The sequence below is a fragment of the Orcinus orca genome, chromosome 16 (genome assembly GCF_937001465.1).
Source record: "Orcinus orca chromosome 16, mOrcOrc1.1, whole genome shotgun sequence".
In the NCBI taxonomy this organism is placed as follows: domain Eukaryota; kingdom Metazoa; phylum Chordata; class Mammalia; order Artiodactyla; family Delphinidae; genus Orcinus; species Orcinus orca.
Window position 1 is genome coordinate 64969368 of NC_064574.1, and position 12810 is coordinate 64982177.

The 12810-nt window shown below is 48.7% G+C and overlaps 1 protein-coding gene across 4 annotated transcripts in view; it reads left to right on the forward strand.

Moving 5' to 3' along the window:
- Positions 1-12810, forward strand: part of VPS35L (VPS35 endosomal protein sorting factor like) — a 129741-nt gene that overhangs the window by 104361 nt on the left and 12570 nt on the right. For all 4 annotated transcript variants that reach the window (XM_033416448.2, XM_049699042.1, XM_004285718.4 and 1 more), the window contains 2 exons: positions 818-957; positions 9625-9790. In XM_033416448.2, the coding sequence (XP_033272339.2) occupies positions 818-957; positions 9625-9790 (306 nt within the window). The remainder of the gene's footprint in view (positions 1-817; positions 958-9624; positions 9791-12810) is intronic.

Sequence of the window (12810 nt, forward strand, 5' to 3'; positions counted from 1 at the left end):
AGTTCCTCCCCCCACCGGCTGTGTCCTCCTGTTACTCCCTCTTTCTCGCCTCCCCCTTCCTCTCCATCCCTCCCCTCTCCCTCTTCCCCTTCTTTTCTCCCTCTCACCCTTGGAGGTCTTCTTGTTTTATAGTCTGTTTCATAGTTCTTAAAGTGTCTTCATTTTCCAAATGATTCTCCGGAACTGTCACCTAATCAGAAGTCTTTAAAGCCATGTGTGTGCGTGTGTGTGTGTGTGTGCGCGCACACACGTTCCTTCAGGCATTTCCATTGTTATTTCTTTAACAAATACAGTGTGCGTTAGAGTATATTCAGACAAACCAGAGCTTGAGCCTGGGCTCCACCACCACGGCTGGACCCTCCCGCATACACAGGCCCTGTGGTAGGACCGGGCACTTCTCGTTCCACACCTCATTTCCCACCTGTGAAGTGGGCTGCGGACAGCACTTTCCTCCTGTGGTGAACCGGATGGTTCACTGAACCAGTTCAGGTGAAGCCTTCAGTACAGGCAACTGTGACTTCTATGCCCTCTGTAGCACTTTGCCATGTGTTTTTTTCACGTATTATCTGAAGTCAGTTTGAGGTTCTCTGAGCCAAATCGCTCAAAGGAGGAAGGGGGGGGAAGAGGAGAGCTGGGAGGCGGCAGCACCCTCTCAAGCGAACGTTCCAACGAGTCGATCACGTGCAGAAACCCTCTTCCAGGACCCGCCAGCTGTCTTGAGCCCTCGGTGTGACCTGACTTCCAGGCCGTGTGAAGAAGAAAGCAGACCCTGCAGTTTTCAACATTCTCACACACGGACTTCTCTTCTGTCTTGCAGCTGATGCCTTTTTCAAAGCCGCTATAAGCCTCGTTCCAGAAGTTCCAAAGATGATTAATATTGATGGAAAGATGCGGCCCTCAGAATCATTCCTTCTGGAATTCCTCTGCAATTTCTTTTCTACTTTATTAATAGTTCCGGTACGTTTCCCCAGAAGACCTGTAGGTGATGTCTTTCTTTGACCTGTTTTACATACATTCTTAGTCCTAAAAGTGCAGGGATGTTCTGTCTATACCTGTATTGGTTTTCTAGTCAGATGTTTGAATTTTTCAATGTGTTTTCTATTCATTCTGTGTCCAGGGTATATAGTCTAGGCTCTCTGTATGGTTGAGGGGGTATCACTTAGTGGTGAGGGCTCAGGCCTCCAGACCAAGACACCTAAGGTAGAATCCCAGCTCCCCTTCCTTCCAGCTCTGAGTTTCAGGTGATTATGTAACATTACCAGGATGCAGTTTACTCATTTACAAAATGGAAATAATAAGAGTATCTACATCTCTAGGTTGTTGTGATGATTAGGTGAGCAAATGTACGTATATGGTTAGAGCAGTGCCTTAGCGCACAGTAAACACTTAAAAAGGTGATGGTGGTGGTATTTTGATGGCAAGTACCAGAAACCGCAACAAGATAGTAAAAGTCGAAGGGGATATTGTTGGAAGATGCTGGGGTTTCTCGTGGAATATAGGAGATGAGAAGTCAGGCTTGGGCTAGAAGGAATCAAGGCCACTCCCAGGATCCAGCATTAGGACCTTCACCCTAGTTTGGGTTCTTAACCTGGGGTCCACCTACCCCAGGGTTTCTGGCAGGGCAACCACGAATTTAGATGAGAAAAAAAAGGTTTTTGTGTTTTGTTTTGTTGTTTTTTTCACAAACCTCAGTGAAGTTTAGCCTTTTGCTTCATTGTGAATCACAGGCAAAGAGCCACAGTACCAGTTGCAGTAGCTGGGACTTTGTCACGAAAATAATCAACACTATGTTTATATCACGTTTCAGGTGTGAAAGTTATTTCAGAAGATCGTCTACATGTTTCCTTCCTTTAAAAGTGCAGTAGTTATTAGGCCCATCATTACTTCACCAAGAAGTAATAGATTACAATATAACAAATACGTTGAAAAAATATTTTGACAACTATATTTTAGCATAATTGATTGCCTTTGTAGTCTTACATATTTTATTTTCTGCATTAAAAATAGTAGTCTGAGTTGTGCATAGGTGTCACCAGGTTGTAACAAGGTCCAGGCACAAAACGGGTCGGCTCCTGATGAAGCCAGATGTACGTAGGAATCGGGGATGCTTTTTAAAATAGAGTCTTGCTTTGTCCCATCCCCGCCTCCCCACTGAGAGTCTCACTCAGTAGATGGGATTGGCCTCTGAACCAGCATTTTTGAAAGCTCCCTCATCAAGTCAGGTGTAGGTGGTCCTAGGACCACACTTTAAGAAATGTCCCTCTGGACTCAGGCCATGAAAGCAGCCCAGCTCCCGTGGGTACAGGGTTCCTTTTTGGGGTGATGAAAATGTTCTAAAATTGACGGTGGTGATGACCGCACAACTCTGTGAATATACAACCAACCTATGAACTGTGCATTTTAAGTGGGTGAATTGTTGGGTGTATGAATTATATCTTAGTGAAGCTGAGAGAACAAAAAGTGAGTTGCTCCGAAGTTTCCAAGTTCAGATCCCAAGTTCTTTGAAGAGGGGCTGGGATATTCAGGAGGCGGGCTTGGTGCTTGATTTCAGTGTTTTCAGATCTCCTTCTTAGTACTTTATAATCAATTTCTCTCTTTTTTGGATATTCTAGTTATTTGTCAGGTGACAAAATCAGGGTTTCTAATGAGGAAGTTGATCAGTGTCATTGTTCATTGATTAACTGGGATGCGTTTTCCTTCTGCATATGGGGTTTTCTCTGTTAAAAATCACTGGAGCCTTGAAGAAAAGCTTGTGTTCGGTCCTGACCCAATGACTCAATAGCCTTGTGGCCTTGAGAAAGTTTTGTAACTTTCAGAGCCTCAGTTGTCACCTTTCTAAAATGTCATCCAAATGCACACCTAGCAGGGCTGCTGTGAGGATTGACTGAAATGATAGCTATGAAAGTGCTTTGTGAACCAGAAGCTTGGTCCCTGGGGTCACAAACTGATGACCAGTGGGTGGAATCCAGCCCGGAGACATACTTGTTGGCCACATCATGATGGAAAACGTTTGGAACTAATTACCCACATTTAAAAATTGGTAGGGGCTTCCCTGGTGGCGCAGTGGTTGACAGTCCGCCTGCCAATGCAGGGGACATGGGTTCGTGCCCCGGTCCGGGAAGATCCCACATGCCGCAGAGCGGCTGGGCCCTTGAGCCGTGGCCGCTGAGCCTGCGCGTCCGGAGCCTGTGCTCCACAGCGGGAGAGGCCACAACAGTGAGAGGCCCGCGTACTGAAAAAATAAATAAATAAAAATAAAAATTGGTAGATCACAGGAAACCCCAGAAATTTAGTTCCTTGTGAAAAATCAGGTCCAGCCATGTGAGGCCCGCATTCCCCGCCTGGCCAGTTGACCTCAGCTGGAGAGCAGCTGCCCTTCCTGCGGGGCATGTGCACTCTCTCCAGGTCCCCGGGTGCCTCTGGGTCCATTAAATCCTTTTCTGTTGCCTACCGTTCCCCTAGGCATTCAGGGGAACCCCCCTGCCAGACTTTATTGGTTCCTGGTATCAGTGCTCAGGCTTTTGCCAGGATTTACTAGAGATGATGAGATGAAGAATAGCCATAGTTCGTGACTTCTTACTAGGTGCCCTGTGCAGCGCTAACTCCCTTCGTCAACATTCAGTCTCTAGGAAAATGCCCCCAAGCCTTGCAAGGTAGGAGTCATTGTACCTTTCCCACTTAAGGAGACCTGGCGCCCAAGAGGCTTGCCTGGGGTCGCGCGGCTGTTGAGCAGCAGAGCTGGGAGGTCTGTGCTGCCCCAGAGCCTGTCCTGCATGGTCTGCCTGAAACATTTGCAGGGGGCTTTATTTGCTCAGGGTTGTTGAGACTTAACAACCCTATGTCCCTCCTGTGGGATGCAGCATAGTAACTACTGGCCGGCTCTCCGGGGCGCCGTGAGATGTTGAGCCTGAAGGGCCAAGGCCGGGCGCTAACCGAGCTCAGAAGCCAGAGGATGGGCCACACGCGAGCTCCGCCTGCTGTGAGTAGGTTTAGCAGGAGATGACGCCCATATCCCACCTTTACCTGGTTCGCATTTTTTTTTTTTTTTTTTTTGCGGTACGCGGGCCTCTCACTGCTGTGGCCTCTCCTGTTGCGGAACACAGGCTCCGGACGCACAGGCTCAGCAGCCATGGCTCACGGGCCCAGCCGCTCCGCGGCATGTGGGATCCTCCCGGACCGAGGCACGAACCCGTGTCCCCTGCATCGGCAGGCGGACTCTCAACCACTGCGCCACCCGGGAAGCCCTACCTGGTTCGCATTTTTACCTTTCATGTCACAGCTTTATTTTTTAATTCTATTTTTAAATTTAATTTTATTGTTGTAAGGACATTTAACATATCTATCCTCTTAACATATTTTTAAGTGGACAGTACAGCTTTGTTGACTCAAGGCACAGTATTGTACAGCAGATCCCTACAGCTTATTCACCTTGCTTAATCGAAACTTTAAGCTCATGGATTAGTGGCTCCCCATTTCCTCCTCCTCCCAGCCCTTGAATTCCACGCTTTGATTCTATGAACATGACTATTCTAGATGCCCTACATAAGTGGAATCATACAGTATTTGTCTTTTTGTGACTGCCATATTTCACTCAGCATAATATCCTCAATGTTCATCCAAGGTTATGATAGCCTTTCCTTTCTTTTTTTTTTAAGGCTGAATAGTATTCCATTATATGTGTACCACATTTTATTTATCCATTTATCTGTCAATGAACATTTAGGTTGTTTCCATATCTTGGCTGTTGTGATAGTGCTGCAGTGAACATGAGAGCACTAGTATCTCTTTGAGATCCTGCTTTCAGTTATTTTGGATAAATACCCAGAGGAGGGATTGCTGGATCATATAGTAGTTCCACTTTTAATTCTTTGAGGTACCTGCATACAGTTTTCTGTAGTGGCTGCACCATTTTGCATTCCCACCCCCAGAGCACAAGACTTTTAAAGAATGGGTTTGGACAGCTTTGATTCATTTTATTTGTTTAGAAAAAAATTGAAGCCATTTTAGACCAAATAAAATACGTGGCCCACTCTATTCATACTTATAAATGCAGAAGTAAACATTCCCCCAGGACAGCCCTCTCTCCTCAGCAAGCAGTACCACCTTTGGAGCATTTTGAAGCATTCTTCTTTGGCATTAGTAGCAATCAGCCTCTTGGTAGACTGCAGAACAGTCTTCTCCATGTTACTGAACTAATGCATTTCTTTTGACAACATTCGGTAGGATAAGCAAAGTAGAATTAATTGAACAAGTTCAGTGTTACCACTTCAGACGCCTAATTTTTTTTTTTTTTTTTTTTCTTTTTGCGGTACGCGGGCCTCTCACTGCTGTGGCCTCTCCCGCTGTGGAGCAACAGGCTCCGGACACGCAGGCTCAGCGGCCATGGCCCGCGGGCGCAGCCGCTCGGGGGCATGTGGGATCCTCCCGGACCAGGGCACGAACCCGCGTCCCCTGCATCGGCAGGCGGACTCCCAACCACTGTGCCACCAGGGAAGCCCAGACGCCTAATTTTGATTCAGTTGAAATTTGTAGGCAATGGAAATGTTTCCCATCAGTTTTCTGGCACTAATCACCAGGACACAGCAGGGAAATGTCTTTTCTCCGTCTTATCTTTGAGAAAAAGTCCAGCCATCAGCATAACATGGTATCCAGATGCTAAGATTCATTCATTCCGTCCACCCCGCAAATATTTGTTGATCTGGGAATGGAAGAGTGAACATGAGAAATGTGTGCTCCCACTCAAGGAGACAGATGCTAATAAGCAAATAAATACTTAACTACAGTTGTATAAAGTGTCATAAAGAACTACAGGGACCTCTGAGAGCCTCAGATTTGAAGGGAAGTGGGTCAGGAAGTTCCCTGAGAATGTGTTACCTGAGCAGAGATCCAGAGGAAGACTAGTAGGTCCCTAAGTGTGGGGGGCGGGGAGGGGAGGGTGTTCCGGGCAGAGGGAGCAGTGTGGGTAAGGCCTTGAGGTGAGAAGGGTCACCCAGCAGCACTGGAGGGACTGGAAGAGAGCCGCAGTGACGAGCGAGGTGGTGAGAGACTAGAGGGACACCAGGGTCTCGAGCTGGCAAGATGGGCAGGGGCTGGCTGCAGCAAGGCCAGGGAGCTCTGCAGACTCACCAAGGGCCTCGCATCTCCACGGTGATCTGTCTCCTGCCCTCCACCCCCGCCACGCCCTCCCAGTGCCCCTCTTTCCTTTCTTGCCCTTCCTCCCAGTCCCCTTGTGTTCTGGCTCCTTTTCTAAAGGACTTGAATATTTATTCAACACACTTACATACCTTTTACAGTGAGCCAGCCAGCAGTTCACAAATACTCACTGCAAACAAACCTGTTATTATCCTCAGCTCACAGAAGCAGACCCTGGCACAGAGAGGTGAGGTGACTCACCCAGGGTCACCAGCTAGTAAGTGGCCAAGACAGAATTCAAAGCCAGGATGTGTGTACTCGGCGCTGTCTTTGCGCCTCTCAGGTCTCCTGGGAAGTCAGTCGTTTTCAGGGTATTCCTTCCCTCAAGCAGTGACATTTAATAGAAGGATTCCCACAGACCAAGGAGCCAGAGGGATATTCTGAGTGGTTGAAGGCAGGCCCCCTTTCCGTGCAGCAGAGAGAGAGAGAGCGAGCGGTTTGAGTCCCTCCCAGGCGCCCCTTGGGAGCCGCCTCCTGAGCATTTGTTTGCTGCCGGGCAGCCTTGGCAGAGACCCCAGGGGAAACCTTTTCCCCCTCGGATTGCCAACTGAATCGGGATCTCTTTTTCTTCTTTAAAAAAAAATCTGTGTTTGCCTTTCTTTAGTTGCTGGCACTGGTACAATTTCTTTTGAAAATGTTACAACCACTGAAGCGTGGCTATCATGTGGAAAATGTTTTCCTTGTAGAGAAGGTTGGAAATAATCTCTTCGTCTCTTCGGTTTAAAGCTAGCAGAAACGGCTGGCTGCAAACCTTCACATCTCCGTGACCCCTTCTTCCACCTTTTTGCAGGTGTGTTGAATGCTCTCTCACAATAGTTACGGCAATTTGTATTGAAATTAAGTTACTGGACCATTCAGAGTGTCATCTCTTTCCAGGGCAGATCCTGAAATAGAATATATTTTGAACATCCACATAGCAGAACGAAATAGCCTAGTTAGAAACAGCTGTTAGCAAAGCAAGGCGGTAGTGAGCTGCCATCTGAGACTGACTCTGGCAATGGAAGGCGGACCATGGCACGGGCAATTTTGCTGCATATAGTTTGAGGTACTCAGATTTTGGAGTATCGTGTGTCTTCTTTTGTGTCGACACCGTAACAGCAATTCCTGTAGATGTTAGCAGCTGTACAAATCATCTCTCTCTCCTCCGCCCTCATTCTTGCCCATTGGAAGTATTACTGCTGTGTATCCACACATTGGATTACGTAGCTGTTAACTCCCGCCCCCCTCAGTTATCACACTTCTACTCCATGCCTGAATTCAAGATAGCCGACTGCGTGTATGCCTTCCCCCAACTGGCCAGCTCCATAAAGTCTAGTTCGTCCCTACTCCATCTGTAGAGAGGCAGTATAAATAGAGTATTAGCAGTTAGGAATGTCCACTCTGGAGCCAGACTCCCGGGGCTCAAATCCTGGTTCCCCCATGCACCAGCAGTGTAGCTCATTTCCCATCTGTGAAATGGGGGGGAGAGGAAGTCATAAAAGTATCTTCCCGGAACGTAGAAAAGCTATGGTAGCTACAATAGCTACCATAAAAGTTAGCTGTTGTTTTTGTAGCCACCTCAGTGCCTGGCACGTAGAAGGTGCTTGAAAAATGTTATCCATTCAACATTATTTACCTACCAAGTGCCTGCTCTGTGCCCAGCACTATCCCAGGAAGCAGAGACAGGGATGGGGCACCATTTGCAGTCCTGGGCAGTCCTGGCAGTGTATTACTGGCAAACACAGCAGATAAAGTACCTGCCGTCCTGGAGGTTATAGGCTAGGATGAAAAAAAAGATGAACCAAGAGGTATGTTTGGGTAGTTAGGAATAAATAAGATCACTTCAGATGCTGAGCACTGCTCTGAAAAAATGAGATGGATGACTTGACGTGAAGAGAGATGAAGAGAGACGGGTAGGGGTTCTGGATTGCCAATCAGGGCAGGAGCTAACATGTAAGATGAGATCTGGAGGCTGTCAAGGAGCCAGTGCAGCCAAGTCTCACAGGTGAATATTCCAGTCAGGGGAACAGCAGGGCTGGGAGGCCAGACCCCCTTGGCATATGAGCTGCCCTGCAGAGCACCCTGTGCCCTTCAGTCCGGTCTGTGTGGGAGACGGGCCTCTGGGGATCGCATCACCGGGGCTTCCTTCCTTCTGGCTTCCAGCTGGTTCAGCCAGCGCGAGTAGTGACATGGACTGCAGGGCAGGAGGAGAGCGAGGCTGGGGTATTTATCCCCCAACTCTCACTGGGCCGTGTTTGGCGATGGCTTTGTTCTTCCATCCAGGGCTGCAGCTGCTGCTGGGTGGCCTCCTCCAACTGCAAAAACTTGCGCCCCACCGCGTGCTTTCAGCCCGAGGATGGTAACAGTTTCCCTCTGTTGCCAGGCCCTGGGTGCCTTCTCGCTACTTCTCTTCATTCTGATAATCTTTCATTAACCAATCCTCATTTAACCCTTGTGAGCGTGTCCTCTGTGTCCTGCCAGGACCCTGAGCGGTCCAGCTGGTCCCAGGAGCCATAAAGGTGGCGCTGGACTGAGTGAGGGGCAAGATGGACCAGCCGGGTCAGCAGGGCGATGGCAGCAGGAGCTGGGGGGGGAGGGGTCTTTGGAGAGCATTCAGCAGGGGAACCACTGCATTGCATACTCCTTTTTTTTTTGCGGTACGTGGGCCTCTCACTGTTATGGCCTCTCCCGTCGCGGAGCACAGGCTTCGGACGCGCAGGCTCAGCGGCCATGGCTCATGGGCCCAGCCGCTCCGCGGCATGTGGGATCTTCCCGGACCGGGGCACGAACCCGTGTCCCCTGCATCGGCAGGCAGACTCTCAACCACTGCGCCACCAGGGGAGCCCTGCATATCCTTTTTGGAACTGAATTGAAGCTGCTGACTTTTTTGCATCCCAGCACTGGTTCAGTTTAGCATCTGAGAAACACTGTTATAAGCTCTGTGACTGACTGTTGGGTTTTTCCTCTCCCAAGAGAGGATCCTCAATTTAGCTGTTAATGTTGCTGAATGCCCTAAAGAGTGAGAATGTGTTTAAAGTCGGTGCCTTTGGTGGTGACAGTGATCATTTGGGGGTTTACCCGAGGTAGGTGGCTTCTGCTGTGCTGTCTGCAACGAGACCTGCAATCTAGCTTTTGTAGTTGGAAGAACAGGGCTTTTTACTGTTATGGACATAAGAGCAAGGCTGTAATTTTGGAAACAGCCCATTAAACTGACAGGTAATTTTGCTTTCTTTCCTCAGACCCAGAGCTCTCAAAGCTTGTCTCCCCAGACTGCAGTGTGTTGTTTAGTGGAGTTAACGACGTTTTGTCACTTTTCTCTCTATTGTTTAACCATAGCTGGCACTTTAATTTCTCTACAGCTGCTAAAGGGAGGGACCTGGGTTTCTGTCTTGATTTTTTTTTCCTCCTGCTTCACATCTAGGTTTATTTTTCCTTTTTTTGGTCCTCCACTAGGATCATCCGGAACACGGGGTTCTGTTTCTTGTTCGAGAGCTGCTCAACGTGATCCAGGACTACACCTGGGAGGACAACAGTGATGAGAAAATCCGCATCTACACCTGTGTCCTGCACCTGCTGTCCGCCATGAGCCAGGAGACCTATCTCTACCACGTAGACAAAGGTAGCTGGGTCCCTCCACCAGACTGCGCTGTGTTTGAACTTCTGAGCAGCAAGTGCAGGGTTTTCATTTTCTCTTTTATTTAATCCCCTTATGTTTTACCTACCATGAACTTCTAGTCCAGGGTCTTGATAAATTTGCCCAGTGTAAGAATTACCTGGGGAGCTCTTAAGAATACACGTTCCTGGGCCCCATCTGTCTCTTCTAAATTAGAATCCCCAGGAAGAGGCCTGAGAATTTGTATCTTTAACAAGCGTCCAAGGTCATTTCGGCAAACAGACGAGTTCAGAGAAGCACTGTCTTGGATCAGTGATGTCTTGGGTGTGCCACAGAATAACCTAGAACGGGGACTACATAGGCACGTGCATGACCTTCATCCCAGGCCTGTTCCTTACCAGTTTCATGTGGGTCCTGACCTGGACCCTTAGAGCAGGTGCTTGGAAGAAGGAGATGGCCTTGCTCCCCAACATGCAACCAGCCGTCTTGAACTTGCTCCTACAGGTTCGGGAGCAGCCTCCTCATGTCCTTGACACAACAGGGGACAGGCCCAATTCCAGACCTCTGCCCAGTGACCCTAAGCATCTTCCTGCTTGTCAGAGCCTCAGTTCCGATTTTTGGTTTCCAAAAAAGTGGCCCTATTGTTAAAAGCAGTTTGGCCAATAAATGAATACTTCAGGGTTTAAGCAACTGTCTCTACACTTGGATATTTTAGGGAACAAATTTGCAGTGCTAAGGATGGCCTCCTGTTACGACTCTCAGAGGCTTCCTCTGGCTGGGATTTGGGGGCTGAGGTTACGTAAAGATGTAACTTGGGGAGGTTGGTTAATGTCAATGATGATAACTCCCACGATCTGAGCTCCTACTGTGTGCCAGGTACGGCACCAGACTCCATGGGCCTCTTTCTCCTTTAATCCTGACAGCATTATGAGGAGGACGGGCATATGTGTCTCCATTTTACACACAAGCAAGGGGAGACACCGAAAGACAAATGGTTTTACCAAGCTCAAGGCCAGTTAGTGCTCGGAGTGGAATTCACTGTGGTACACGCGTTATGCTGCCTCCTTAATTACAAAGTAACAGTATTTTGATTAAAGTATATCATAGTACATGCATACAATAAATCATAAGGCTCAGCAGATCATCACAGGCTGAACACACCCAGTAACTAGCACCGAGACAGAGGAATCAAACATTACTAGCTCCCAGAAGTCCCCTGTATGCCCCCGTCCACTCAGCACCACCACCTTCCTCTCCAAAGGTACACTGCTCTCCTGACTTCTAACGTTACAGATTAGTTTGCCAATTTTTGACTTTTCCGTCAATGGACCCTTTAGCAAGCGTTCTTTGGCGTCTGGCTTCTTTCACTCAGTGTTACGTCTGTGAGATTCTTCTGTGTTGTGTGTAGCTGTTGTTCATCCTTTTGCATTGCTGCATAGTATTCCATCGTATGAATATACCAGAATTTCTTCATTCCCCTGTGGATGCAGTTCTGAGCTGCTGTGAGGAGTGCTGCTGTGAACATTCCTGAATATATAACTCTTGGGGTTCATGTCTGTCGGGTATATGCCCAGGGTGGAAATGCTGCCTGGTGGGATGTGCTTATGTTCAGCTCTGGTAGGTACTGTCTCACAGTTCTCCAAAATGGTTATACCAGTTTACACTCCCACCAGGCACGAATGAGATTTCCATTTGTTCCCTTGATATGGTCAGTCTTGTTCATTTTGTCTCTTCTGATGAGTGTAATTTGCATTTCTCTGATGGCTAATGAGGGTGAGCTTTTCCCGTATCTGTTGGCATTTTTATTTCCTCTCTTGTGAAGGGCCCGCGGAGGGCTCAGAACAACAGAGAAACTTTTGAGGACCAGATGCTGCCGCGGAAGTGGGTCTGGAAACCTGGGCCCTATGAGAGGGGCAAGCCCTCTCCTCGCTCTTCCCTTCCTTAAACAGACTCACTGAATCCCCTGTCTACACAGCACAGCAGGGCGGACTGTAGGAGCCAGAGCGCCAGCACAGGGAGCGTGGCTGTGTTTGACAGGTGGAGTCTATTTCTCTAGCTTTTAGAGATGAAAACAGAACGGCGGGTTTTCTTTGCTGCCTTCTCGGCCCAGCTGTTTACTCTGGGTGCACAACTGTGACCTGACAGTTGTCTTCGTAGCAGAGAGTCCTGGGGCCCCGGGAGGCTTTGCAGGGGTGGGGGCTCCACTTTCCCACCTCCTTCTTAGTCGAGGCCGCTCTTTAGACAGCGCTGGCAAAGGTTCGAACTTTTGGAAAACTGGGGTCAGCTTTTTTCTTTGCATTTACAAAGGATGCCTTGGCTGTTTTCTTTCCAGATGAATAAGAAGACAATGTTCTGAAATGACCTGGAGCCGTAACTCCAGTGCTGTCATGCGAGCGTGCGAGAGAGTGTGCTTGCTGTGGAAGGGCAGGACACTTCTGACACTGAATGTCTATTTATTTAACACGCAGATGTCTAGTTGGAAGAGTACAGCTCAGGGGCCCGTGGGAAGTCGGCACAGCCCCTTCACTCCTCCGTGTCACCTGCCAGGCCCTTGAAGCATTTGGGGTTGTGACCCCAGGGCCAGACAGATGCAGAGATCCTGGGCTATTTTTAGTAGCCATTTGCCAGGGATCTCATTTCTCCCCGTTGTGAGCGCCAGTCTGGACTCTCAGGCCTGCCTTACACTCTGGCCAGGCCAAATTACTTCTGATTGTCAACTTCGCGCTTCTCTCCCCCGCTGTCACCACCGAGTGTTAGCATGGAAACACTTTTCCCCACTTCTGACCCCGTTTTTCACTTTCTCTGTGAATTTTCCACCTTCAGGGTTCAGCCTGGATCTCACTGATTCTATAATTCCATCCCAAGCCTAGATTTTAGGATCCTGGGACCCCCAGGCCACCCTCTCCTGCCATGCAGCCCATGCGGTTGTGATTGCCCGTTTGCTCGTCTGCACCTCCTGTGGACTGTGTGCTCTGTGAGGGCAGGACCAGGTCAGCCCGTTCCCCACCCACCGGGTCTCCGGGTCC